Below are 22924 nucleotides of genomic sequence, written 5' to 3' on the forward strand. Positions count from 1 at the left end.
AAAAAACTTTTAAATTGAATCAAATTAGATCACTTTTATACCAAAATTCACAGAAAATATTTTTTCGCCGTACTTTATTTAGTCCGAGGCTAAAGTATGGCTGCGCCCATGGAGCACGCAAGACAGTGCAAATCGATCCAAAGCATCGGCCACAAAACAATCGCGACTATCGTTTAGAGTCGTCTGATGCGTGTATGCATTCTGTCGTAACGAAGTATTTTCACAGAAGCGAAAGAAAATATCTACAGTTTTGATTGTAGACCGTTTTCCGTTCAATTCTGCGTCAGGTGAAAACTCAGGAAAGGATAACATTGAAGCGAAAGTAAGCGAACGATGGCAGAAATTAAACGAGAACCGTCTTCTCCGGTTGAAAAAGAAACCCTTCAGTCGCCTGAAAAGTCAGATATATTATCAAAGCTGGAGACAGGAAACGTAGTAATCAAAACAGAGCAAGCAGCCGCTGCAGACGAAACTGACAGAGCATACGGGGCTTCTGCAACCATACTGAAAAATACAGAAACAGCACAGCCAGAAGTTGCAGTGAACAGTGGTAGCATGGATAATATCATGGACGTAAAAGTGGAAGAAAATGTTATGACGACCACGGAAAATTCTGAGCATGGAGATACTGTTGAAGCTGCTGAAAAGGACAGTGATACGGACACACTGCCACCAGAAGACGCAGATGACTTGTGCCCCAGGGACACTGGCTTCACATCAGAAAACTTTAAAATAGAAATAACAAACTTACCAAGAAAGTTTGGATTCAAGGTGATTCATTTAACAAATTTAACTTTTTCCCTGTGTGGCATGACATTTCATATTTAGAAATACTTGTGTATAAGCTGATATTTTCAAGTTTAGTGCACTGATCACATCTATAGTAATGAGAACAATTAAACTTGAAGGGCCATCCCTGAATTTGTGATGCATTGCTTTAAATGCAGACCGGCGACAAAGGTAAAGTAGGATCAATCGTTAAAGGAAAGAGAGTGTGGGGATATAGCTCAGTTGGTAGCGCGCTGGATTTGTATTCAGTTGGCCGCTGTCAGCGTGAGTTCGATCCCAGGTTCGGTGGAAATTTATTTCAGAGTCAACTTTGTGTGCTGACTCTCTTCGGTGTCCGAACTCCCCCCCGTGTACACTACATTGGGTGTGCACGTTAAAGATCCCACGATTGACAAAAGGGTCTTTCCTGGCAAAATTGCTTAGGCACAGTTAATAATTGTCTACCTATACCTGTGTGACTTGGAATAATAGGCCGTGAAAGGTAAATATGCGCCGAAATGGCTGCAATTACTGGCCGTATAAAATTTCATCTCACACGGCATCACTGCAGAGCGCCTAGAACTGTACCCACGGAATATGCGCGATATAAGCCTCCTATTGATTGATTGATTGTCTGTATCTGTGTCAATTTGTCTGTCTCATAGCCGCTGGAAGGAAGAAATCTCAGTATACATACATGTATCAGACAAATCGTTGCGAGAGACTTCTTTACCAACAGAGCTATATGCTTCTTTTGAAAATTGAGTATCTATGGTTAAGACGAATATATGCAACTGCAGAGTATTTTGTTTAACAATTATCATAATCAATCAATCAATCAATATGAAGCTTATATAGCGCGTGTTCCGTGGGTACAGTTCTAAGCGCTTGTAAACAGAGTTACAGTGGCTCTTTATGTTTATTTTACAGCAACTGAAGAAGCGCCTCTCATTTACGCTTGGTCTGCGTCCCCACAAGCTGAAAGCAATACCACACAAAGCGTTCGCTTTTGTCTGCTTCAGGTACACCTTGCAACTTTCATCTTTGTTTTTATTGTCTTCTGTGCTGAGTAAATGAAATAAGTTCATCATCTATTTAACTTTAACCTTTTAAGCTTTCCTGGCAGTGAATTTTTATGTGATGTTCTTGAAGCTGTGTTGCAATATATCCTGTGAAATGATGTTCGGCAGTGAACCATGTTGAAATTGCTGATTTGGGTGAATATAAAGTGTATCAAATCTGTTATTAATATTATTATACCAGTTTTGCAACATGTCAATTATTTTACAGAAAAGCAGCAACAAAACCCAAAACAGTGAGCTGTTAATTGTTGGACTTGCTGTATTGGTGTGTACAGCCTGATAAGACCCCCCCCCAAAAAAAGGTCTGTTTACGGTAACATAGGCCAAAAAAATAGGGTCGGTAGGTCGGGATTTTTTTTCTTTTTTTTTTTTCTCCAAAAAACCATATTTGGCTCACGTAAGTGTAGCCTATGCGATGGTAACTTTGTCTGTCTGTGTGTGTGTGTTTGTGCGTGTGTATGTCTGTGGTAGAAACTCTAACATTTGAAGACGTCACATTACATTGACGTCACATTATGACGTAAGAGGGTTAGACGTCACGCGAAGGAAGTACTGAAAGTCTCGGTCATTATTATTTTGAGCGGGCCGAGACTCTGTTGGCAGTCGTGTCCCTGTAAGTAGGCTACATGCAGACAGACAGATCTAGATCTAGTGTCTCGCTTTCCTGCACAGTTTCACCAATGCTCTTTCTGTGTGTGTGTGTGTGTGTGTATGTGTGACGGAGTGATTGAGTTTGTGTTACTGTTTGTCGATTTCTTACGTGAGCCTTGATGGCTTCGCCTCTTGTTTTACGTTATTTTGCAAAAAAAAACAATTTTTTTTTTTTTTTGTTTTGTTTTCCCAAATGCCAAAAAAAAGTCTAGGGTCGCGCGAAAAAAATAGGGTCGGTCGGGTTACCGTAAACAGACTATTTTTTGTTTTTGGCCTAAACAGAAACCCATGGGCTAGTTCACTGTATACATGAAAAACTCCTGATCTCTTATTTGTGAGTTAACCACTTTAAACCATCATGTGCTTTGTTTAACAGCTGTGAGGAGGACAGGGAGGCAGCGCTGAAAGTCATCGGCGGTCATGTGTGGAAAGGGAGAGAACTACAAGCCAAGGTAAACCACTCTTTCTATAAATTCAACAAGCAAGGCAAGGCAAGGCAAATAATTTATTTAAGAAACCCCATGGGGGTACATGAAACAACAAAAATACAAGAAGCAGGACCGGCACGGTTGGCCTAGTGGCAAGGCGTCCGCTCCGTGATCGGGAGGTCGTGGGTTCGAACCCCGGCCGGGTCATACCTAAGACTTTAAAACTAGCAATCTAGTGGCTGCTCCGCCTGGCGTCTGGCATTATGGGTTTTGTGCTAGGACTGGTTGATCCGGTGTCAGAATAATGTGACTGGGTGAGACATGAAGCCTGTGCTGCAAGTTCTGTCTTGTGTGTGGCGCACGTTATATGTCAAAGCAGCACCGCCCTGATATGGCCCTTTTGTGGTCGGCTGGGCGTTAAGCAAACAAACAACAACAAGAAGCAGGGTTCTGATATGTCCGTTGCATTTCCAGTAAATATTGAAAGTAGGATCATGTATTATTCATTAAATTTGATCAGGTTTGCATCAGATTCTGTGATTTTGAATACATTTCTTTCTTTCCTTCTTTCTTTCTTTCTTTCTTTCTTTCTTTATTTGGTGTTTCGAAATACATTTCGACATTTTTCCAGCTCACCCCTCCCGCCCCAGCAGATAGTTGCTTTTCTTGTGTGTGTTGTGCACATTTCACGACCCTCATGGACTCTTTTGGTTCATTTTCATTTGTTGGTGTCTTGCATGCAAGTTCTGTGTTATTATTCTTTTGTTTGTTTTTGACTCTTTGCAGAAAGCCCAGCCTGCAAAAGACCCGATGAAGCGAAAACATGATGGTATGTTTCTGTGCCATGTCGTCGGTTGTTTGATTTTTCTTTTGAATTTTCGATTTGTATTCAAGCATGTAAGGAACAGCTAGCTCTACAACAGTGAAAACCTAAGGGGGGAAAAAAAAGGAAAAAGGAGAGGGCCAGTCAAAAGCATGAACATGAAATATATATTTTGTATGCAATCAGACACATCTGGATACATTAGAGGAACAGTATTTAAACATGAACAGAAGTATTTGCATTCTTGCAAGTTAAAAGTTTTCCTGTGGGGAAAGAGACCCCAAGTGCAGTGAACACATTTCACATAACTTAGAATTTTTTATATATCATTATCAGACTCTTGGTTTGATTGTTATTTTGGACATGTATACATCATAACGATGAAAACTGTATGAAGAGAAATATTAAAATTTGTTCTAATGGATCTCTGCAAAGGGATATTGTAATATGTGACCCTCCACCACGAAATGAGTCGCATGTCACATCGTGCGGTTCTGCGCTGGGCTTGATATAAGTCCGGGGAGTGTATGGTAACAGTGTGAGGGTCACCTTAGCCACAGGCTTATAACTCAAACAGTTTTCGCTCTTTTCTAAAACGGGTTTCACCACTGGATAGAGCACAACAAACTAAATAGGAAAATGTAAAAATATGAAAATCATGCAAAGGTGACATGCGACTCATTTCGTGGTGGAGGGTCACATATGATAGAGAACCTTGTTTTCCTCAGTTTACAAGTATGAATTTGTATGAATTCAATCTTTTGCTTGAAAGTCATGTTTTCAAACTACACAATAAACTGTTGTGTCATGTTGATGGCACGTTCCTCGTGATAAAGAAAGTAACATCTGTACTGTTGTGACCTGAACCTTGACTGTTGAATCCAGATGCTGCGGAGAATGCAGGTGACAATAAAAAGGCAAAGGTGGTTGACGACAGGCCTCCGGATGTCAGGTGCAGTAACTTCTATTTAATAATAATAATAACAAACACTTGTTAATCGCCTCTTCCTACAAGAGCTCACAGCGATGTACAATAGCAAAACCAGATACACAGGCACACACACACACACACTGCAAGGAAGAGACACTTTAAACTGGTTCCAACTCCAAGGGTGTCCTTTGATGGCAGGTTCCACAGATAAATACTGCATGAAAAGTTTGTGTGGTATGTTTGTAAAGCTTTGACTTTCTCTCCTATATTTATTGCTGTGTCTGTCTCAGGGTCCAGCCGAGAAGAAAAAGACAATGGGACATTTGTCCCCCTCAACCAAACTCTGATGGGACATTAAAAAAGTCGAATACAAAACGCGCAAAGCAGTCTAGGCGGTCCGAAAATGGTTTTGTCGAAAGATGCAAAATAAAGCTATTTAGTGCCATATGATGATATGAGCTTTTGCTCGTGTGTCAGGTTAGTGTGTGAGTGTGGTGTGTGTTTCGATTGATATCGCTTCTGTTGACCGTTTCCACAGAAGTAAACGCGCGAGCACTGATAGTTCGCAGGATTGGTTGAATACTCATGAATTACATTTTAAAAGCCAACCACAGCGCGTTTCACAAACTTGCAAGTTGCTTGGCTTGGCGCACGTTTTTGCTTAGGTCATTCCGAACACTGTACTCCCGTGAAAAGTGTGGATGGGGTGGCACAGTGGAACGTAATCTCAGTGCGCCCTTTGACGCACTGAAGGGAATTCCAATGAGACATTTTGAGATGGCGCAAGGCGCACTAGTAAATGAAACCCTGCTGTCTGTCTGCGCTTGGACTCTCATGCAGTCCTGAAGATGGTTGGACCTCGCGCCCCCTAATTGGCGTAGAGGCGCGTCCCCCGGGTGGTGGATGGGGGAGCCTTCTCTACTAACTTCTGAGAGAAGGTCGCATCACTCTCGATGCCGTGAACCTAATTAGGATCTTTTTCTTGTTTCTTCTCTATTTCTGCCTCCCCAAAGTCCTTTTACTTTCCTTTTCTCACCCATAAAATTCTTCACTTATTACCCTTGTTAAGTGGTTCTTGTATAGAATATAGTCAATGTTTGTAAAGATTTTAGTCAAGCAGTATGTAAGAAATGTTTAGTCCTTTGTACTGGAAACTTGCATTCTCCCAGTAAGGTCATATATTGTACTACGTTGCAAGCCCCTGGGGCAGTTTTTTGATTAGTGCTTTTGTGAACAAGAAACACTTAACAAGTGGCTCTATCCCATCTCCCCCCTTTCCCCTATCCCATCTCCCCCCTTTCCCTCGTCGCGATATAACCTTCGTGATTGAAAACGACGTTAAACACCAAATAAAGAAAGAAAGATGGTTGGAGAGTTTGTATGGTACATGTGTATGTATCTTTTTAAGGCTGTATGACTGTGTTCATTTCTCTCATTCTTAATTTCTATGTGTGTGTGTGTGCATGCGAACGTGTGTTTGTTCTGCAAGGAACAATGAACACACCAACTGTTGAAGTAGCTGTCGACACATTGTCTGATAATTTGTATTTTTTAACTTGCAGGCTAAAAGACAGTGTCACACCCTTGTGGAAAATACCATACGAAGAGCAGCTTGAGGTAATCCTTTTCACTGCTCCAATTACTCTTCAGTGTTGTTCTCAGGCTTTGGTCTTTGCAGCATATTTTTCTATCTGAGACATTATTCTGACCCCTGGCTAGTCGACGGTCCGATACTTTTTACATGTAAGAGCTCTTCTGACTGAATACATTTTTTTTCTTATCCAGGATATTCAGACTGATACATATTCTCAGTCCAGGTCCAACTGACCTATCGTCTTCTTCGTCTTGAAACAACACTGTTCATTAGAAAGGAATCTTTGACATGCAAGAACTCAACTTTATTTCTCTGTGTTTGCTTGTTTATTTTAAACATCTGGAATGTTTTCTTAGTTAAAGATAATCTGTTATTTGCACTGAATATTTATTTCCCCCATAAAGAGTCGCAAAGAAATAGAGAAAATTGTACCTTTGCAACATATACATGTACAAGAGCAGTGGTACCTGTGGCAAGAGCACCCATAAGTGAGGGCCCCAAAGGGTTTAAAATCGTGATCGTGATCGGCGTTTTTTGACCTTTCTGTGACCGTGATTGCCGAAATTTCCATTTCTGTGATCATGATAGGACTTTGCCCGTGATCCGTGATGACAAAAAAATCAAGTCTCGTGATCGTGATCGTCATTTGTTTTCGTGATCGTGATGGGCATTATTGCAAAGCATATTATTTTCAACATACATTTTTTCACAGCTGTATCACTCTATGATCCTCTATTCGTCAAGGTGTTTGTGATCGTGAAAACAAAAATCAAGGTAACTGTGATCGTGAAAGCTAAAATTTGCCTTCCCGTGATCGTGATGATACCCCCCCTTTGGGGCCCTCATAAGTGTCCTTGCACAGCGGATGTCCTTCATGACAGGTAGAGTTTAGTCACATCGAGATGCCAGTAGACTACAGTGAGTGTCCTTTATTGGGAGGTGTCCTCTCATTGCAAGTGTCATACATATAACACTTCAAGTACCACAATATTTTCATCAGTGATTTTTCCAGGCACATATATTATAATAGGCCTCCAATCAGTATCACTAGTGTCATGTTCAACTCTCAACCCTTTGAACTCATTGTCTCCTAGGTACGGATATATCCGTTCCCACTCATATGGCTCTATCTGACCAGGTACGGATATATCCGCTCAGACTGTTAGCTTCATCCCCCGCGGGTTAGGGGGAAGAATTTACCTGATGCTCCCCAGCATGTCGTAAGAGGCGACTAACGGATTCTGTTTCTCTTTTTACCCTTGTTAAGTGTTTCTTGTATAGAATATAGTCAATTTTTTTTAAAGATTTTAGTCAAGCAGTATGTAAGAAATGTTAAGTTCTTTGTACTGGAAACTTGCATTCTCCCAGTAAGGTAATACATTGTACTACGTTGCAAGCCCCTGGAGCAAATTTTTTATTAGTGCTTTTGTGAACAAGAAACAATTGACAAGTGGCTCTATCCCATCTGGCCCCTTTCCCCGTCGCGATATAACCTTCGTGGTTGAAAACGACGTTAAACACCAAATAAAGAAAGAAAGACTGTTAGCGTCAGTCACTTACTGTAACGCCGATCTAACGCCTGCATTCCAGCGTGTTGATACACAGTTACTACACAGTTACTACAATTCTGAGTGACCTGCTGCAGCACAGCTGGTCTCGGCCACACAAAAAACTTGGTCAACATAGGTGGGGTTCAAAATGTTAAACAGGGTTTAACTAAAGTGTTAAACAGGGTTGAACTTGTGAAACCGATAAAGCAGTTTCTGGGTGTGTGTTTTCAGACAAAGACGACCAGAATGAGGGATATTCTGCGGTCAGTGGCAAGCAACCAGGAGGTGCGCACCCAGTTCATGAAAGAAAGGTTAGTGTGAACTTGTTCTGCTTGATGAAATAAACACAGGAAGTGCGGACCCAGTTCTTGAAAGAAAGGTCAGTGTGAACTTGTTCTGCTTCATGAAATAAACACAGGAAGTGCGGACCCAGTTCATGAAAGAAAGGTTAGTGTGAACTTGTTCTGCTTCATGAAATAAACACAGGAAGTGCGGACCCAGTTCATGAAAGAAAGGTTAGTGTGAACTTGTTCTGCTTCATGAAATAAACACAGGAAGTGCGGACCAAGTTCATGAAAGAAAGGTTAGTGTGAACTTGTTCTGCTTCATGAAATAAACACAGGAAGTGCGGACCCAGTTCATGAAAGAAAGGTTAGTGTGAACTTGTTCTGCTTCATGAAATAAACACAGGAAGTGCGGACCCAGTTCATGAAAGAAAGGATAGTGTGAACTTGTTCTGCTTCATGAAATAAACACAGGAAGTGCGGACCAAGTTCATGAAAGAAAGGTTAGTGTGAACTTGTTCTGCTTCATGAAATAAACACAGGAAGTGCGGACCAAGTTCATGAAAGAAAGGTTAGTGTGAACTTGTTCTGCTTCATGAAATAAACACAGGAAGTGCGGACCCAGTTCACGAAAGAAAGGTTAGTGTGAACTTGTTCTGCTTCATGAAATAAACACAGGAAGTGCGGACCAAGTTCATGAAAGAAAGGATAGTGTGAACTTGTTCTGCTTCATGAAATAAACACAGGAAGTGCGGACCCAGTTCATGAAAGAAAGGATAGTGTGAACTTGTTCTGCTTCATGAAATAAACACAGGAAGTGCGGACCCAGTTCATGAAAGAAAGGATAGTGTGAACTTGTTCTGCTTCATGAAATAAACACAGGAAGTGCGGACCCAGTTCATGAAAGAAAGGATAGTGTGAACTTGTTCTACTTCATGAAATAAACACAGGAAGTGCGGACCCAGTTCATGAAAGAAAGGTTAGTGTGAACTTGTTCTGCTTCATGAAATAAACACAGGAAGTGCGGACCCAGTTCATGAAAGAAAGGATAGTGTGAACTTGTTCTGCTTCATGAAATAAACACAGGAAGTGCGGACCCAGTTCATGAAAGAAAGGATAGTGTGAACTTGTTCTGCTTCATGAAATAAACACAGGAAGTGCGGACCCAGTTCATGAAAGAAAGGATAGTGTGAACTTGTTCTGCTTCATGAAATAACCACAGGAAGTGCGGACCAAGTTCATGAAAGAAAGGATAATGTGAACTTGTTCTGCTTCATGAAATAAACACAGGAAGTGCGGACCCAGTTCATGAAAGAAAGGATAATGTGAACTTGTTCTACTTCATGAAATAACCACAGGAAGTGCGGACCAAGTTCATGAAAGAAAGGATAATGTGAACTTGTTCTGCTTCATGAAATAAACACAGGAAGTGCGGACCCAGTTCATGAAAGAAAGGATAGTGTGAACTTGTTCTGCTTCATGAAATAAACACAGGAAGTGCGGACCCAGTTCATGAAAGAAAGGATAGTGTGAACTTGTTCTGCTTCATGAAATAAACACAGGAAGTGCGGACCCAGTTCATGAAAGAAAGGATAGTGTGAACTTGTTCTGCTTCATGAAATAAACGCAGGAAGTGCGGACCCAGTTCATGAAAGAAAGGATAGTGTGAACTTGTTCTGCTTCATGAAATAAACACAGGAAGTGCGGACCCAGTTCATGAAAGAAAGGATAGTGTGAACTTGTTCTGCTTCATGAAATAACCACAGGAAGTGCGGACCAAGTTCATGAAAGAAAGGTTAGTGTGAACTTGTTCTGCTTCATGAAATAAACACAGGAAGTGTGGACCCAGTTCATGAAAGAAAGGTTAGTGTGAACTTGTTCTGCTTCATGAAATAAACACAGGAAGTGCGGACCCAGTTCATGAAAGAAAGGATAGTGTGAACTTGTTCTGCTTCATGAAATAACCACAGGAAGTGCGGACCAAGTTCATGAAAGAAAGGATAATGTGAACTTGTTCTACTTCATGAAATAAACACAGGAAGTGCGGACCCAGTTCATGAAAGAAAGGATAATGTGAACTTGTTCTACTTCATGAAATAAACACAGGAAGTGCGGACCCAGTTCATGAAAGAAAGGATAATGTGAACTTGTTCTACTTCATGAAATAAACACAGGAAGTGCGGACCCAGTTCATGAAAGAAAGGATAATGTGAACTTGTTCTACTTCATGAAATAAACACAGGAAGTGCGGACCCAGTTCATGAAAGAAAGGTTAGTGTGAACTTGTTCTGCTTCATGAAATAAACACAGGAAGTGCGGACCCAGTTCATGAAAGAAAGGATAGTGTGAACTTGTTCTGCTTCATGAAATAAACACAGGAAGTGCGGACCCAGTTCATGAAAGAAAGGATAGTGTGAACTTGTTCTGCTTCATGAAATAAACACAGGAAGTGCGGACCCAGTTCATGAAAGAAAGGATAGTGTGAACTTGTTCTGCTTCATGAAATAACCACAGGAAGTGCGGACCAAGTTCATGAAAGAAAGGATAATGTGAACTTGTTCTGCTTCATGAAATAAACACAGGAAGTGCGGACCCAGTTCATGAAAGAAAGGATAATGTGAACTTGTTCTACTTCATGAAATAACCACAGGAAGTGCGGACCAAGTTCATGAAAGAAAGGATAATGTGAACTTGTTCTGCTTCATGAAATAAACACAGGAAGTGCGGACCCAGTTCATGAAAGAAAGGATAGTGTGAACTTGTTCTGCTTCATGAAATAAACACAGGAAGTGCGGACCCAGTTCATGAAAGAAAGGATAGTGTGAACTTGTTCTGCTTCATGAAATAAACACAGGAAGTGCGGACCCAGTTCATGAAAGAAAGGATAGTGTGAACTTGTTCTGCTTCATGAAATAAACGCAGGAAGTGCGGACCCAGTTCATGAAAGAAAGGATAGTGTGAACTTGTTCTACTTCATGAAATAAACACAGGAAGTGCGGACCCAGTTCATGAAAGAAAGGATAGTGTGAACTTGTTCTGCTTCATGAAATAAACACAGGAAGTGCGGACCCAGTTCATGAAAGAAAGGTTAGTGTGAACTTGTTCTGCTTCATGAAATAAACACAGGAAGTGTGGACCCAGTTCATGAAAGAAAGGTTAGTGTGAACTTGTTCTGCTTCATGAAATAAACACAGGAAGTGCGGACCCAGTTCATGAAAGAAAGGATAGTGTGAACTTGTTCTGCTTCATGAAATAAACACAGGAAGTGCGGACCCAGTTCATGAAAGAAAGGATAGTGTGAACTTGTTCTGCTTCATGAAATAAACACAGGAAGTGCGGACCCAGTTCATGAAAGAAAGGATAGTGTGAACTTGTTCTGCTTCATGAAATAAACACAGGAAGTGCGGACCCAGTTCATGAAAGAAAGGATAATGTGAACTTGTTCTACTTCATGAAATAAACACAGGAAGTGCGGACCCAGTTCATGAAAGAAAGGTTAGTGTGAACTTGTTCTACTTCATGAAATAAACACAGGCTGAGAAGTGCCCACAACACACAAAAAAGAGTGAGAAAAAGCAAATAGCAAAGGGCCGATTACCAAGAATTGGGTTTGGAGGGGTTCAGTATTACAGAACTTGTTTTAGTCTGATACTTTGATGAAAAACATTTTTTTATTTTTCAGAAAGCTACAGGATGGAATGTGCTGCCCCCTGCTTCCGATCACACCATCAGTAAGTATCTTTCTATTTGTATCTGTACATTTTCCTTATGGTTTATGCATAACTTTTTATACCCTTATGCTAACTGTGCAAACAAATTATTGCAAAAACGTTCGTACCCCAACTAAAGCGTTTATTCTATGGCATTTAACCAAACATTCTGCAAATTCTTTAACTCAGATTTCTGTATGTTCCAGCCCGTGCTTGAAGGGTACCGCAACAAATCTGAATTTTCTATCGGAAGGAGTGATGATGGAACCGGTGAGCATTTCCTTGGCTTTTCTCCAAAATCTGTTCATTCACATGTGTGTATATGTTTGTGTGTGTGTGTGTGTGTGTGTGTGTGTGTGTGTGTGTGTGTGTGTGTGTGTGTACAATGCAGTTGCTATATTTTAGACTTGGGATTGACTGATTGCGGTAACCAAGAGACTGTTTCAATGGCAGCCTAAATTTGTACCAGACTACTAGTAAAAAAATACCGGTTTTGATAATGGCTTGCGCAATAAATGATTTATATAAGAAATGACAACAGAAGGTGTCCTTTGTAGGAAGGTGTCCTCTTGTCACAGAGCCCTCACAGGACAGATATTCATTTATCAATGCAAATCACATTTCAAAAGACACCAAAAACGGTCATACACATAAAATTCCACTCGTGCTAAAAACATGAGTGAACGTGGGAGTCTAAGCCCATGAACGAAGAAGAAGAAAAAGAAAAAGACACGATGTTGTGTGATCACTGTTTTGTTATTCAGGGTTATCTTGAATCCTTAGCATGTATTTTTCAGAGACGGTGGTGGGTTTCCGGTTCGGGCTGTACAGAGATGGTACAGACTCTGTGGCAAGTCCCACACAAATCTCCGTCATATCTCCTGAATCCAAAACTGTCGTGCAGGTCTGTCATACATTGTTTATACCCATGTTAACTAGATCCAAAAACAAAGAGACTGCCCACGTTCCAAAATTCAGAATAAAAAAAAAGAAAGGTAAATTGTTGGAACGTTTGTTATTGACAAAACAATACGTTACAATCACAAATATGTCGACCCAACGGTCTTTTAAGTGCACAGACAAACAATTAGTAACAAGAACTTAGCTTGATGGAATTTTCGGCCACTTGCTGGTAAACCACAAGCGAATGAATGATTATATTTGTGAATGTAATGTACTGTCAATAACAAACGTTCCAACAACTTACCTTTCTTGTTTTTCGATTCCATGTTAACTAGGCTTTTATACTCGTGTGATCCTGTTTCATTATATTTGTGGAACAGTAGAACCCCCCCTCCCCATTTTTTTAAAGTCCCCAATTTAAAACTAGCTCCTGTTTAAGACCTTGCTTTCTGTTACCTCCATTTTGTTTGTTTGTTCGTTCATGGGCTGAAACTCCCACGTCTTTTACGTGTATGACCGTTTTTACCCCGCCATTTAGGCAGCCATACACCGCTTTCGGCATGCTGGGTATTTTCGTACGTTCGGCGAGAGATTTATTTCTCAGAGTCAACTTTGTGTGCAGACTCTCCTCGGTGTCGGAACACCCCCGTGTGTACACACAAGCACAAGAGCGCACGGAAAAATCCTGTAATCCATGTCAGATTTCGGTGGGTTACAGAAACACAAAAATACCCAGCATGCTTCCTCCGAAAACGGCGTATGGCTGCCTAAATGGCGGGGTAAAAAACGGTCATACACGTAAAATTCCACTCGTGCAAAAAACACGAGTGTACGTAGGAGTTTCTGCCCACGAACGAAGAAGAAGAAGTTGTTAATGTTGTTATTGTTGCTATCAATCAAATCAAACAAAACTGTTCCTCTATTTGCAGTGTTTCCAGGACTTTATTCGCAGCAGTAAGTTTGAGCCGTTTGACCACCGGACCCACAGGGGACACTGGCGTCAGCTGACGGTTCGAACCTCACTAGGAGGAGGGGGCATCATGGCCATCGCTGAGTTTGTCCTCAATAACGCAACACAGGTGAGTTTGTCCTTAGTAACGCAACACAGGTGAGTTTGTCCTTAGTAACGCAACACAGGTGAGTTTGTCCTTAATTACGCAACACAGTTGAGTTTGTGCTCATCAACGCAACACAGGTGAGGTTTTTCTGATGGCATGAAGAAAGAGGAAACAAGTCTCATGAAGCGATATCAATATACTGTAGGTAGTCATTCTTCATAAATGTGTTTGGTTGTGTGTGTGCATGCATGTGTGCGTCCATGCGTGAGTGCGTGAGTGCGTGTGTGTGTGTGTTGTGTGATGTTAAAACACAAAACAAGAGGAGAAAGAATGTTACCCATGAAGCTTTCAGAGTTGTTGTTTTTTCTTCTTCTTTTGCATTCGACTGGTTGTGCCATATTTTTGTAATGCTTAGCGTAACTTTTGTAGTTCAATCTTTTAGGAAGAGATGCAGGCGGAGAAAGACGCCATCAAGTCGTATTTCACCTCGGGCAAAGGACAAGCCGCAGGCATCACAACGTTATATTTCCGTCCATGCTCTAAGCAGTAAGTGGCACTTAATGTGGCATGTTTATTTTTTCTGTAAATGTAGCATGTGAATTTCCTGTTTTATGTGTTCCATGTTATTTTGTAGTACATCTTTTTGTTTTTAATGTACTTTTTCCTTTCTTTCTTTCTCTTTGCCCGGTAGCTCAGTTTGTAGAGCACTGGACTTGTGATCGGAAGGTCGCAGGTTCGAATTCGGGCCGGGACGGACACGGGTCAACTTTATGTGCAGACCCAGAGACGGAAGCCATGTCCCACCCCCGTGTCATCACAATGGCACGTAAAAGACCTTGGTCATTCTGCCATAAGTGCAGGTGGCTGAAAACACTTAAACACGCAGACACCTGGGTAGCGCGACTCCGTTGCTGCTAGCTTTCCACTGGGAGGAAGCGACCCGAATTTCCCAGCGATGGGACAATAAAGTAATGAAAATGAAATGAAATGAAATGAAAATGAAATGAAAAATGAAAGTGAAATTTAATTGCAAATTTAGTAGCATGTCTCACAATTGCCATCCCCAGTCCCACCCGTCATTATAGAATAATTGTGTTGCATTGCGGTATGAAGATGTGGACATATCCACTTCCATCATGAGCACTGCACATTTATCTTGGTGTTTTTTTCTCTCAGGTGTTCAAACTGACCATCTCAGTTTTTGAAAAATCATACGATGGTACTGATGGCTCTGAAAGTATTTCATTTAGAGTTTTTGGACCCGATTTGCACCAATGATTATAGTGGGAAGGGGACTGAGGGGAAAAGTGTGGTTTTGTTTGAGAGTAGTCATTGTGATTTGACTCTGTGTCTTTGTGTTTGTTTTTAGGACGAGCAACAGCACCTCAGCAGAGCCGTATGAGCTGATATTCGGAGATGGGGTAAGACAATATACTTGACCTAGTTTAGAGAGTGACTGTGCATGTGTTCACCGGTCAACTCTCTCACTTTGTCTTTCTGTCTTTCTGTGGTCATTGACCTGAGGTCACAAGGCCAAACAGCTCTTAACTCATTGTCTCCCAGGTACGGATATATCCGTACCCACTCATATGGCTCTATCTGACCAGGTACGGATATATCCGCTCAGACTGTTGGCTTCAGTCGCTTCCTGTAACGTCCATCAAACGCCTGCATTCCAGCATGTTGATACTCAGTTACTACACAGTTACTACAATTCTGAGTGACCTGCTGCAGCACAGCTGGTCTCGGTTAAAAAAAAAACTCGGTCAACATAGGTGGGGTAGAAAGTGTTAAAAGGCAGACTCTTAGATCAAACTGCACATCCTGGAGAAATTGTATTTTCACTCTGTACACTTTCTTTGACTTGTGGTCAATACACCGGAAGCGCCTATTGTGTGAATTTTTCTCATTTTAACCTTAAAAGTATTAGTTGCGCGTTTTACAACAAATAGTCCCGAAAATATGGTACTTGCTGCTTCGACGTGGATATTTGGTGAAGGTTGTGATAGAGTGTTGTTGTGTTGCAGCATATCTGTGAATCCTTGATGAACATGAAGTTCAGGATCTCGCCAAGCGCTTTCTTCCAAGGTAAAAGCAAACAGTTGTGTTAGTGTTTTCACAGGGATTACATTAACCGAAACTGTCAGGTGTTTGACTGCAATGTCAGCCAGCTAGCTTAGTTGGTATAGTGCTGGAATTGTGGGTCACAGGTCACAGGTTCCAATCCAGGCTGGGACAGAGAGACGGTATCCATGTCCAACCCCGTGTCACCACTGTAGCACGTAAAAGACCTCTGTCATTCTGCAAGAAGTGTACGTGGCTGATTATATCTATAACACATACAGAGCTGGGTAGCACAACTCTGTTGCTGTCAGCTTTCCACTGCCAGCTTTTTCCGCTGAAATGAAGAAAAAAGATACAACTTTACAAATGTACGTTCTGTTTCATTTGGTCATAATTATCAGTATCACCATGATAGTAAGAATTGCAGATCTGCTCTGTAAACTTGCTTGCTTGCTGGTTTTGCAGTGAACACGGTGGCAGCTGAGGTGTTGTACAAGCTGATCGCTGATTGGTGCAAAGCCTCACCATCCACCACTGTGCTGGACATTTGCTGCGGGACTGGTACCATTGGCCTTTCCTTGGCACAGGTCTGTATTGATTTTACACTTATAGAGTGTGTGTGTGTGTGTGTGTGTTTTGTGCGTGCACGTGTAGGCATGTGTTTGTATGTGTGTCTGTTTGTCTGTCCGTCTGTGTCTATGTATGTGTTTTTGTATCTGTTTGTCGAAGAGTTTTCTGGTCTCTGTACATCTTGATATATTTTTGTATGATTTGCAGGATGTGAAAAAAGTGATTGGGATCGAGATGTGTAAGGAAGCAGTAGAGGATGCCAAGTACAACGCACAGTTGAACGGTGAGTCTTTGTCTCTGCCTGAATGGTTGACACGCTCATCTCTTCTTTGTTTGAATGTGAATGTGTCCTCTCTGTTGATGGACTTTCTGTGCTGTTGTGCTGGTAAAAACACTGTAGGTTGAGTTGTTGCTTGCTACAGGTGTTCCAGATGTTACAAAAACTGTTGAGTGAATCCCAACTCTCTTTGTGTATCAGGTACTCGACTCATGTCAAGCTCTGTTGGTGTAGTCTTTATTTTTTCTTTAAAACACTCTAGAAATGTCAGACAATGTCGTTTCAGTCTTGACTTGTCACATATTTCAGACATTTATCAAATGTCATACACTGCTGGTTGAAGGTTGCTTTGCATGTTTCACTGACTTGTCAGGTATCGGACACTGTTGGTCCATTCTCCACACGTTTCACACACTTCAGACATATAAGATAGTCACCATGTTTCAGACACTGCAGGTTTAACTTTAATATCACCATGTTTCAGATACTGCAGGTTTAACTTTAATATCACCATGTTTCAGACACTGCAGGTTTAACTTTAATATCACCATGTTTCAGATACTGCAGGTTTAACTTTAATATCACCATGTTTCAGACACTGCAGGTTTAACTTTAATATCACCATGTTTCAGATACTGCAGGTTTAACTTTAATATCACCATGTTTCAGACACTGCAGGTTTAACTTTAATATCACCATGTTTCAGATACTGCAGGTTTAACTTTAATATCACCATGTTTCAGACACTGCAGGTTTAACTTTAATATCACCATGTTTCAGATACTGCAGGTTTAACTTTAATATCACCATGTTTCAGATACTGCAGGTTTAACTTTAATATCACCATGTTTCAGACACTGCAGGTTTAACTTTAATATCACCATGTTTCAGACACTGCAGGTTTAACTTTAATATCACCATGTTTCAGACACTGCAGGTTTAACTTTAATATCACCATGTTTCAGACACTGCAGGTTTAACTTTAATATCACCATGTTTCAGACGCTGCAGGTTTAACTTTAATATCACCATGTTTCAGACACTGCAGGTTTAACTTTAATATCACCATGTTTCAGACACTGCAGGTTTAACTTTAATATCACCATGTTTCAGATACTGCAGGTTTAACTTTAATATCACCATGTTTCAGACACTGCAGGTTTAACTTTAATATCACCATGTTTCAGATACTGCAGGTTTAACTTTAATATCACCATGTTTCAGACACTGCAGGTTTAACTTTAATATCACCATGTTTCAGATACTGCAGGTTTAACTTTAATATCACCATGTTTCAGATACTGCAGGTTTAACTTTAATATCACCATGTTTCAGACACTGCAGGTTTAACTTTAATATCACCATGTTTCAGACACTGCAGGTTTAACTTTAATATCACCATGTTTCAGACACTGCAGGTTTAACTTTAATATCACCATGTTTCAGACACTGCAGGTTTAACTTTAATATCACCATGTTTCAGACGCTGCAGGTTTAACTTTAATATCACCATGTTTCAGACACTGCAGGTTTAACTTTAATATCACCATGTTTCAGACACTGCAGGTTTAACTTTAATATCACCATGTTTCAGATACTGCAGGTTTAACTTTAATATCACCATGTTTCAGACACTGCAGGTTTAACTTTAATATCACCATGTTTCAGACACTGCAGGTTTAACTTTAATATCACCATGTTTCAGATACTGCAGGTTTAACTTTAATATCACCATGTTTCAGACACTATCATTTTGATCACTACATCTTGTTTGTCATTCCACAGGTTTCAGACACTGCTTCTGAATACTGTGACCCTTCACATTTCAAACACACAGCTGTTTTTTTGACTCTCGATCCCTGTGCCATAGACACTCCACCCACCTGATGCACTGTAGGTTCAGTCTCAAACACGTTTTGAGACACCTCATGATTTCAGACTCTTTTGGCTCAGTGTCTGCATGTTCTAAACTTTCACCTTTTAGACATGCTTGGTAGGTTCATGCAATCTGTGTGCATTTTTCAAACACTCCATATGTTTCTACACTTCTCGTGTTTCAGACTCTGCTGTTTCAGACACTCCACGTGAAACTCTTTACATGTTCCATACCTAATGGTTCAAACCCCATATGTTTCAGACACTCCACGTGAAACTCTTTACATGTTCCATACCTAATGGTTCAAACCCCATATGTTTCAGACACTCCACGTGAAACTCTTTACATGTTCCATACCTAATGGTTCAAACCCCATATGTTTCAGACACTCCACGTGAAACTCTTTACATGTTCCATACCTAATGGTTCAAACCCCATATGTTTCAGACACTCCACGTGAAACTCTTTACATGTTCCATACCTAATGGTTCAAACCCCATATGTTTCAGACACTCCACGTGAAACTCTTTACATGTTCCATACCTAATGGTTCAAACCCCATATGTTTCAGGAATCACGAACTGCACGTACCACTGTGCCAAGGTGCAGGACGTCATCCAAGACGTCGTCCAGAGTCTCCGGACCTCAGAGGTTGTGGCCGTCCTGGATCCACCGCGGGCCGGCATGCGTAAGTGTCGTGAAATATTGTGACATTGCTAGATAGTGATGGTTGTGTACATTTTGCTGTGGGCTAACTGACTTTCAGAAGAAATGAAAGAAAGTAGTGGCCTTATAAAGTCTTCAAAAGGCGTTCTATTCATTTTCTAACATTGTGTCACGTTCCTCAAATTCTTTCATCTCATGCACATTCATGCATCCGTGAAAGAAATGGTTTCGTAAGGTGACCTTCCCCCCAAAATGGAGTATGGCTGCCTAAATTGTGGGATAAAACAATCATACACACAAAAACTCGCTTGTGCAACAACACAAGTGTACATGGAAGTTCCAGCCCATGAACGCAGAAGAAGAAATAAGAATACTTATGTACTGCAAGAGTGATGTTGATGAATATTGTTTAATATGCTTTGCCTTCTTTGTTTCAGCGTCCAGTGTGATCAAGTCTCTGAGGGCGTGCCGGGACTTGAAGCGCATTGTCTACGCTGCCTGCCATCCTCAGATTGCAAAACCCAACTTCATTGAGTCAGTTCTTTTCCTGCTTCTTTCTGTCTTGTTTTGTATGTCTCAAGACTTTCTTCCTTTTCGTTTGTCTTTTTATTTTGTTAGGTGTGAGGGAGGTGAGCGTTTTGTGGAGTGAGGTTACACTCTCGATGAGAAAAGCATGTCTGTGTTTGTATTTGTGTGTGTGTGTTCATGTGTGTGTGTGTGTGTGTGTTCATGTGTGTGTGTGTGAGTGTGCATTTAGGCGCACCTGCATGTGTGGAGTATCTTCATACATTAAACGGTAAAACAGTTACACTAACAGATTTGTTATTTTGCTAAACGCACAGACATGCTTCATAAAGACAATAAGATTGAAAGCTGATTTACACAGACATCACAATTATCTTCAAAACAGGCATACAATAGAAACATGCACCTCCCTTGTTTTAATCAGGTAAACACAAATAAAACTCTTCTGTCCTGCTGGTGGATGAAACAGTAAAACATGTTTGTTCTTCGTTTCAGCCTGACTCGCCCCAGCTCCAAGAAGCTGAAAGGAGAGCCATTCAAGTTTGTTCACGCCATGCCCGTCGACCTCTTCCCACAAACCAACTTCTGTGAGCTGTTGGTGCTGTTTGAACGCGACACCACACCTCCCACCAAACCATCTGATGGCGGCGAGACCAAGTAGTATAAATGCTGTTCAACTTCAATGTGATGTGCATTTGATAAACATTTTTTATCAGGATAGGAGTCTGCTTGGAAGAGTACGATACTTTGTTGTTGCAGAATGTTCAGTTGTTTAAAACCAGAAGCTGTATGATTGTCACAGGTACTAAGTCTGAAGTGGCCTGTACTGTTGCAGAGTATAATCTTGATGTGCTGTTTCCATGATTTGGATCGAGCTGCGAAGAAACATTTTTATTATCAGTCGAGAGTGAATGCAAAGAAACATTATGATCAATTGAGAGTGAATGCTTTTTGGGGGTGACCAGTGAGTTTGGTCATCTGCAGGGCCTAGCATTGTAAGCCGTTCGGCGTACTTTACGCCGAAATAACATCTTCAGTTCGCGGAACTCGATTTGGTGTACGCCGAAATGCAAAAACCTGTTATTCCCAAACGGTAAACCCAAACAGACCCAGCTTTCGTTTTGTGCGCCGTTCGGTTCAATTCTCAATCGGTTTGACAGTTTGCTTGAGTACGCACTTCCTCTGGCATCGCGCGAGTATGCTTTGTGCCGGTGTTTTGTGGCTCCAGACTTAAAATAATGTCTCGAAGCGACATTGTTGAACGTGGTCAGCCATTCAGTGACAAAGAATCCAGGTATTCCTGGAAGTGAGAATGGCATTTTTAGGCCAAATAACACAAGATTGTCAGTTTTCTTGTTTTCTGTCTGTGTTTTGCTTGTTGGTGAGGCCATAATTTAGTTGCTCAATCTTCTTGGGGGGGGGGGGGGGGGGCATTTTAAGTAAAAAATCTCCCAAAAATCTTGAAATTCGGGGGGCACTGGACCCTACTGGGGGCCTCCTGCGGCCCCAGACCCCCGCCTTTGTAAGCTGAACTCACTTTTTCCAATGCTAGGCCCTGCATCTGTATTCTCCATGCATTTTGCCCAAATGCTTTTGTATCATGATAATGCATTCCACGTGTTTGTGCGAGTGGTGATTTACAATGGTTTGCATGTCTTATTGGTTTTGGGAAAATATATGTCTACGGTCAAATAATTGAATAAGAGTGTTGCCAGGGGTCCCCGAGAGGGTCCTAGGTCCCCCAATTTAAGTTTTAAGGGGGTCCAAGTCACCCACCCCCCAGGTTAGATGGTTTTAATATCAGGAGTACTTGGAAGTTCTGCGAGACCTTCACAAAAATGTTATGTGTCAATCATGTCGGTTAGATTTACTCCATAAATTGGCGCCGGCGTAGATCTGGCACAGGGCATATTGGATCCAGTCAATATTCAATCAAGTGTCACTTGTTCATCCTGGATGGATACTAGCACAGTCTGAAAATCACTACTGATAGTACACATGACAACGCAAATTTAGGGCTTCCCGGGACCCGCTCTTTTTAGGTTGAGTACATTGTCGGACCCCCTTCAAGATTTTCTTAAATGATTTTTCCCATTCTAGTGCATGTAGGACGCAGGGATGGACAGACTGGAGAGCCCTGGTTGTTGACTATCAATTTGGCAACGACACCCTTTTTGACTCCCATGCGAAGCAAAAGTGAGTCTATGTACTCACCCGAGTCGTCCGTCCGTCCGTCCGTCCCGGCGTCCGTCCGGAAAACTTTAACGTTGGATATTTCTTGGACACTATTAAGTCTATCAACACCTGATGTGGCCTGATGGTGTATGGTTACAAGATCTCAAAAAACATGTGCAGCAACTTGACCTCACTTCAAGTTCAAGGTCACAGGGGCCGTAATTGTTGTCTTAAAAACGACCATTTTTCACATTTTTGCATTTTTTTCTGAAGTTATCGAGAATGGCAACCTTAGCTATGTATGCTATACAGGGCAATATAAGCCCTATCTTTGGACACCAGTTTGGTTGACCTTGCTTCAAGGTCAAGGTCGCAAGGGTCCTTTAAAGTTGGATTGTATACATATTTTGAAGTGACCTTGACCCTGAACTATGGAAGATAACTGTTTCAAACTTAAAAATTATGTGGGGCACATGTTATGCTTTCATCATGAGACACATTTGGTCACATATGATCAAGGTCAAGGTCACTTTGACCCTTATGAAATGTGACCAAAATCAGGTAGTGAACCACTAAAAGTGACCATATCTCATGGTAGAAAGAGCCAATAAGCACCATTGTACTTCCTATGTTTTGAATTAACAGCTTTGTGTTGCATGACCTTGGATGACCTTGACCTTGTATTTTGGTAGGAAAAATGTGTAAAGCAGTTCTTAGTGTATGATGTCATTGCTAGGTTTAGTTATTTGACCTTGACCCTGAAGGTCAAGGTCATGTAAAGGTCAAGGTCAAGCATGTGAGTCGTATGGGCTTTGCCCTTCTTGTTTTCTGTATTACCCCTCCACCCCCACCCCTTACCAAGATGATATGATTGTTTTAGCCAGTCTAACTGTTTTTATCTGATGGGATATCTTGCTCTGTTTCCTGGCACAATGTTTGGTGATTCTTCTGAGGAGTTCAAGAAAAATTCAGCTAATGAGTAATATGCC

The 22924-nt window shown here is 41.2% G+C and overlaps 1 protein-coding gene across 1 annotated transcript; it reads left to right on the plus strand.

Annotated features, from left to right (window-relative positions):
• Nucleotides 1–97: 97 nt before the first annotated feature.
• Nucleotides 98–21176, plus strand: LOC138976659 (tRNA (uracil-5-)-methyltransferase homolog A-like). The gene is made up of 19 exons (XM_070349531.1): nucleotides 98–771; nucleotides 1699–1790; nucleotides 2878–2953; nucleotides 3716–3758; nucleotides 4638–4704; nucleotides 6246–6300; nucleotides 8059–8138; nucleotides 11794–11842; nucleotides 12028–12091; nucleotides 12619–12725; nucleotides 13654–13803; nucleotides 14225–14328; nucleotides 15152–15203; nucleotides 15810–15870; nucleotides 16312–16433; nucleotides 16624–16699; nucleotides 19141–19257; nucleotides 19673–19769; nucleotides 20256–21176. The coding sequence occupies exons 1-19, from the start codon at nucleotides 334–336 to the stop codon at nucleotides 20419–20421; spliced, it is 2016 nt and encodes a 671-aa protein (XP_070205632.1). The 5' UTR covers nucleotides 98–333; the 3' UTR covers nucleotides 20422–21176.
• The last annotated feature ends 1748 nt before the right edge of the window (nucleotides 21177–22924 follow it).

Source organism: Littorina saxatilis, linkage group LG9 (assembly GCF_037325665.1).
Source record: "Littorina saxatilis isolate snail1 linkage group LG9, US_GU_Lsax_2.0, whole genome shotgun sequence".
NCBI classification, from domain to species: Eukaryota; Metazoa; Mollusca; class Gastropoda; order Littorinimorpha; family Littorinidae; genus Littorina; species Littorina saxatilis.

Coding starts and splice junctions, on each gene's coding strand:
- LOC138976659 (XM_070349531.1), top strand. CDS start 334: ATGGCAGAAATTAAACGAGAACCGTCTTCTCCGGTTGAAAAAGAAACC. Junction 11,843..12,027: donor TGCTTCCGATCACACCATCA/GTAAGTATCTTT, acceptor TGTATGTTCCAG/CCCGTGCTTGAAGGGTACCG. Junction 16,434..16,623: donor TTGGCCTTTCCTTGGCACAG/GTCTGTATTGAT, acceptor TATGATTTGCAG/GATGTGAAAAAAGTGATTGG.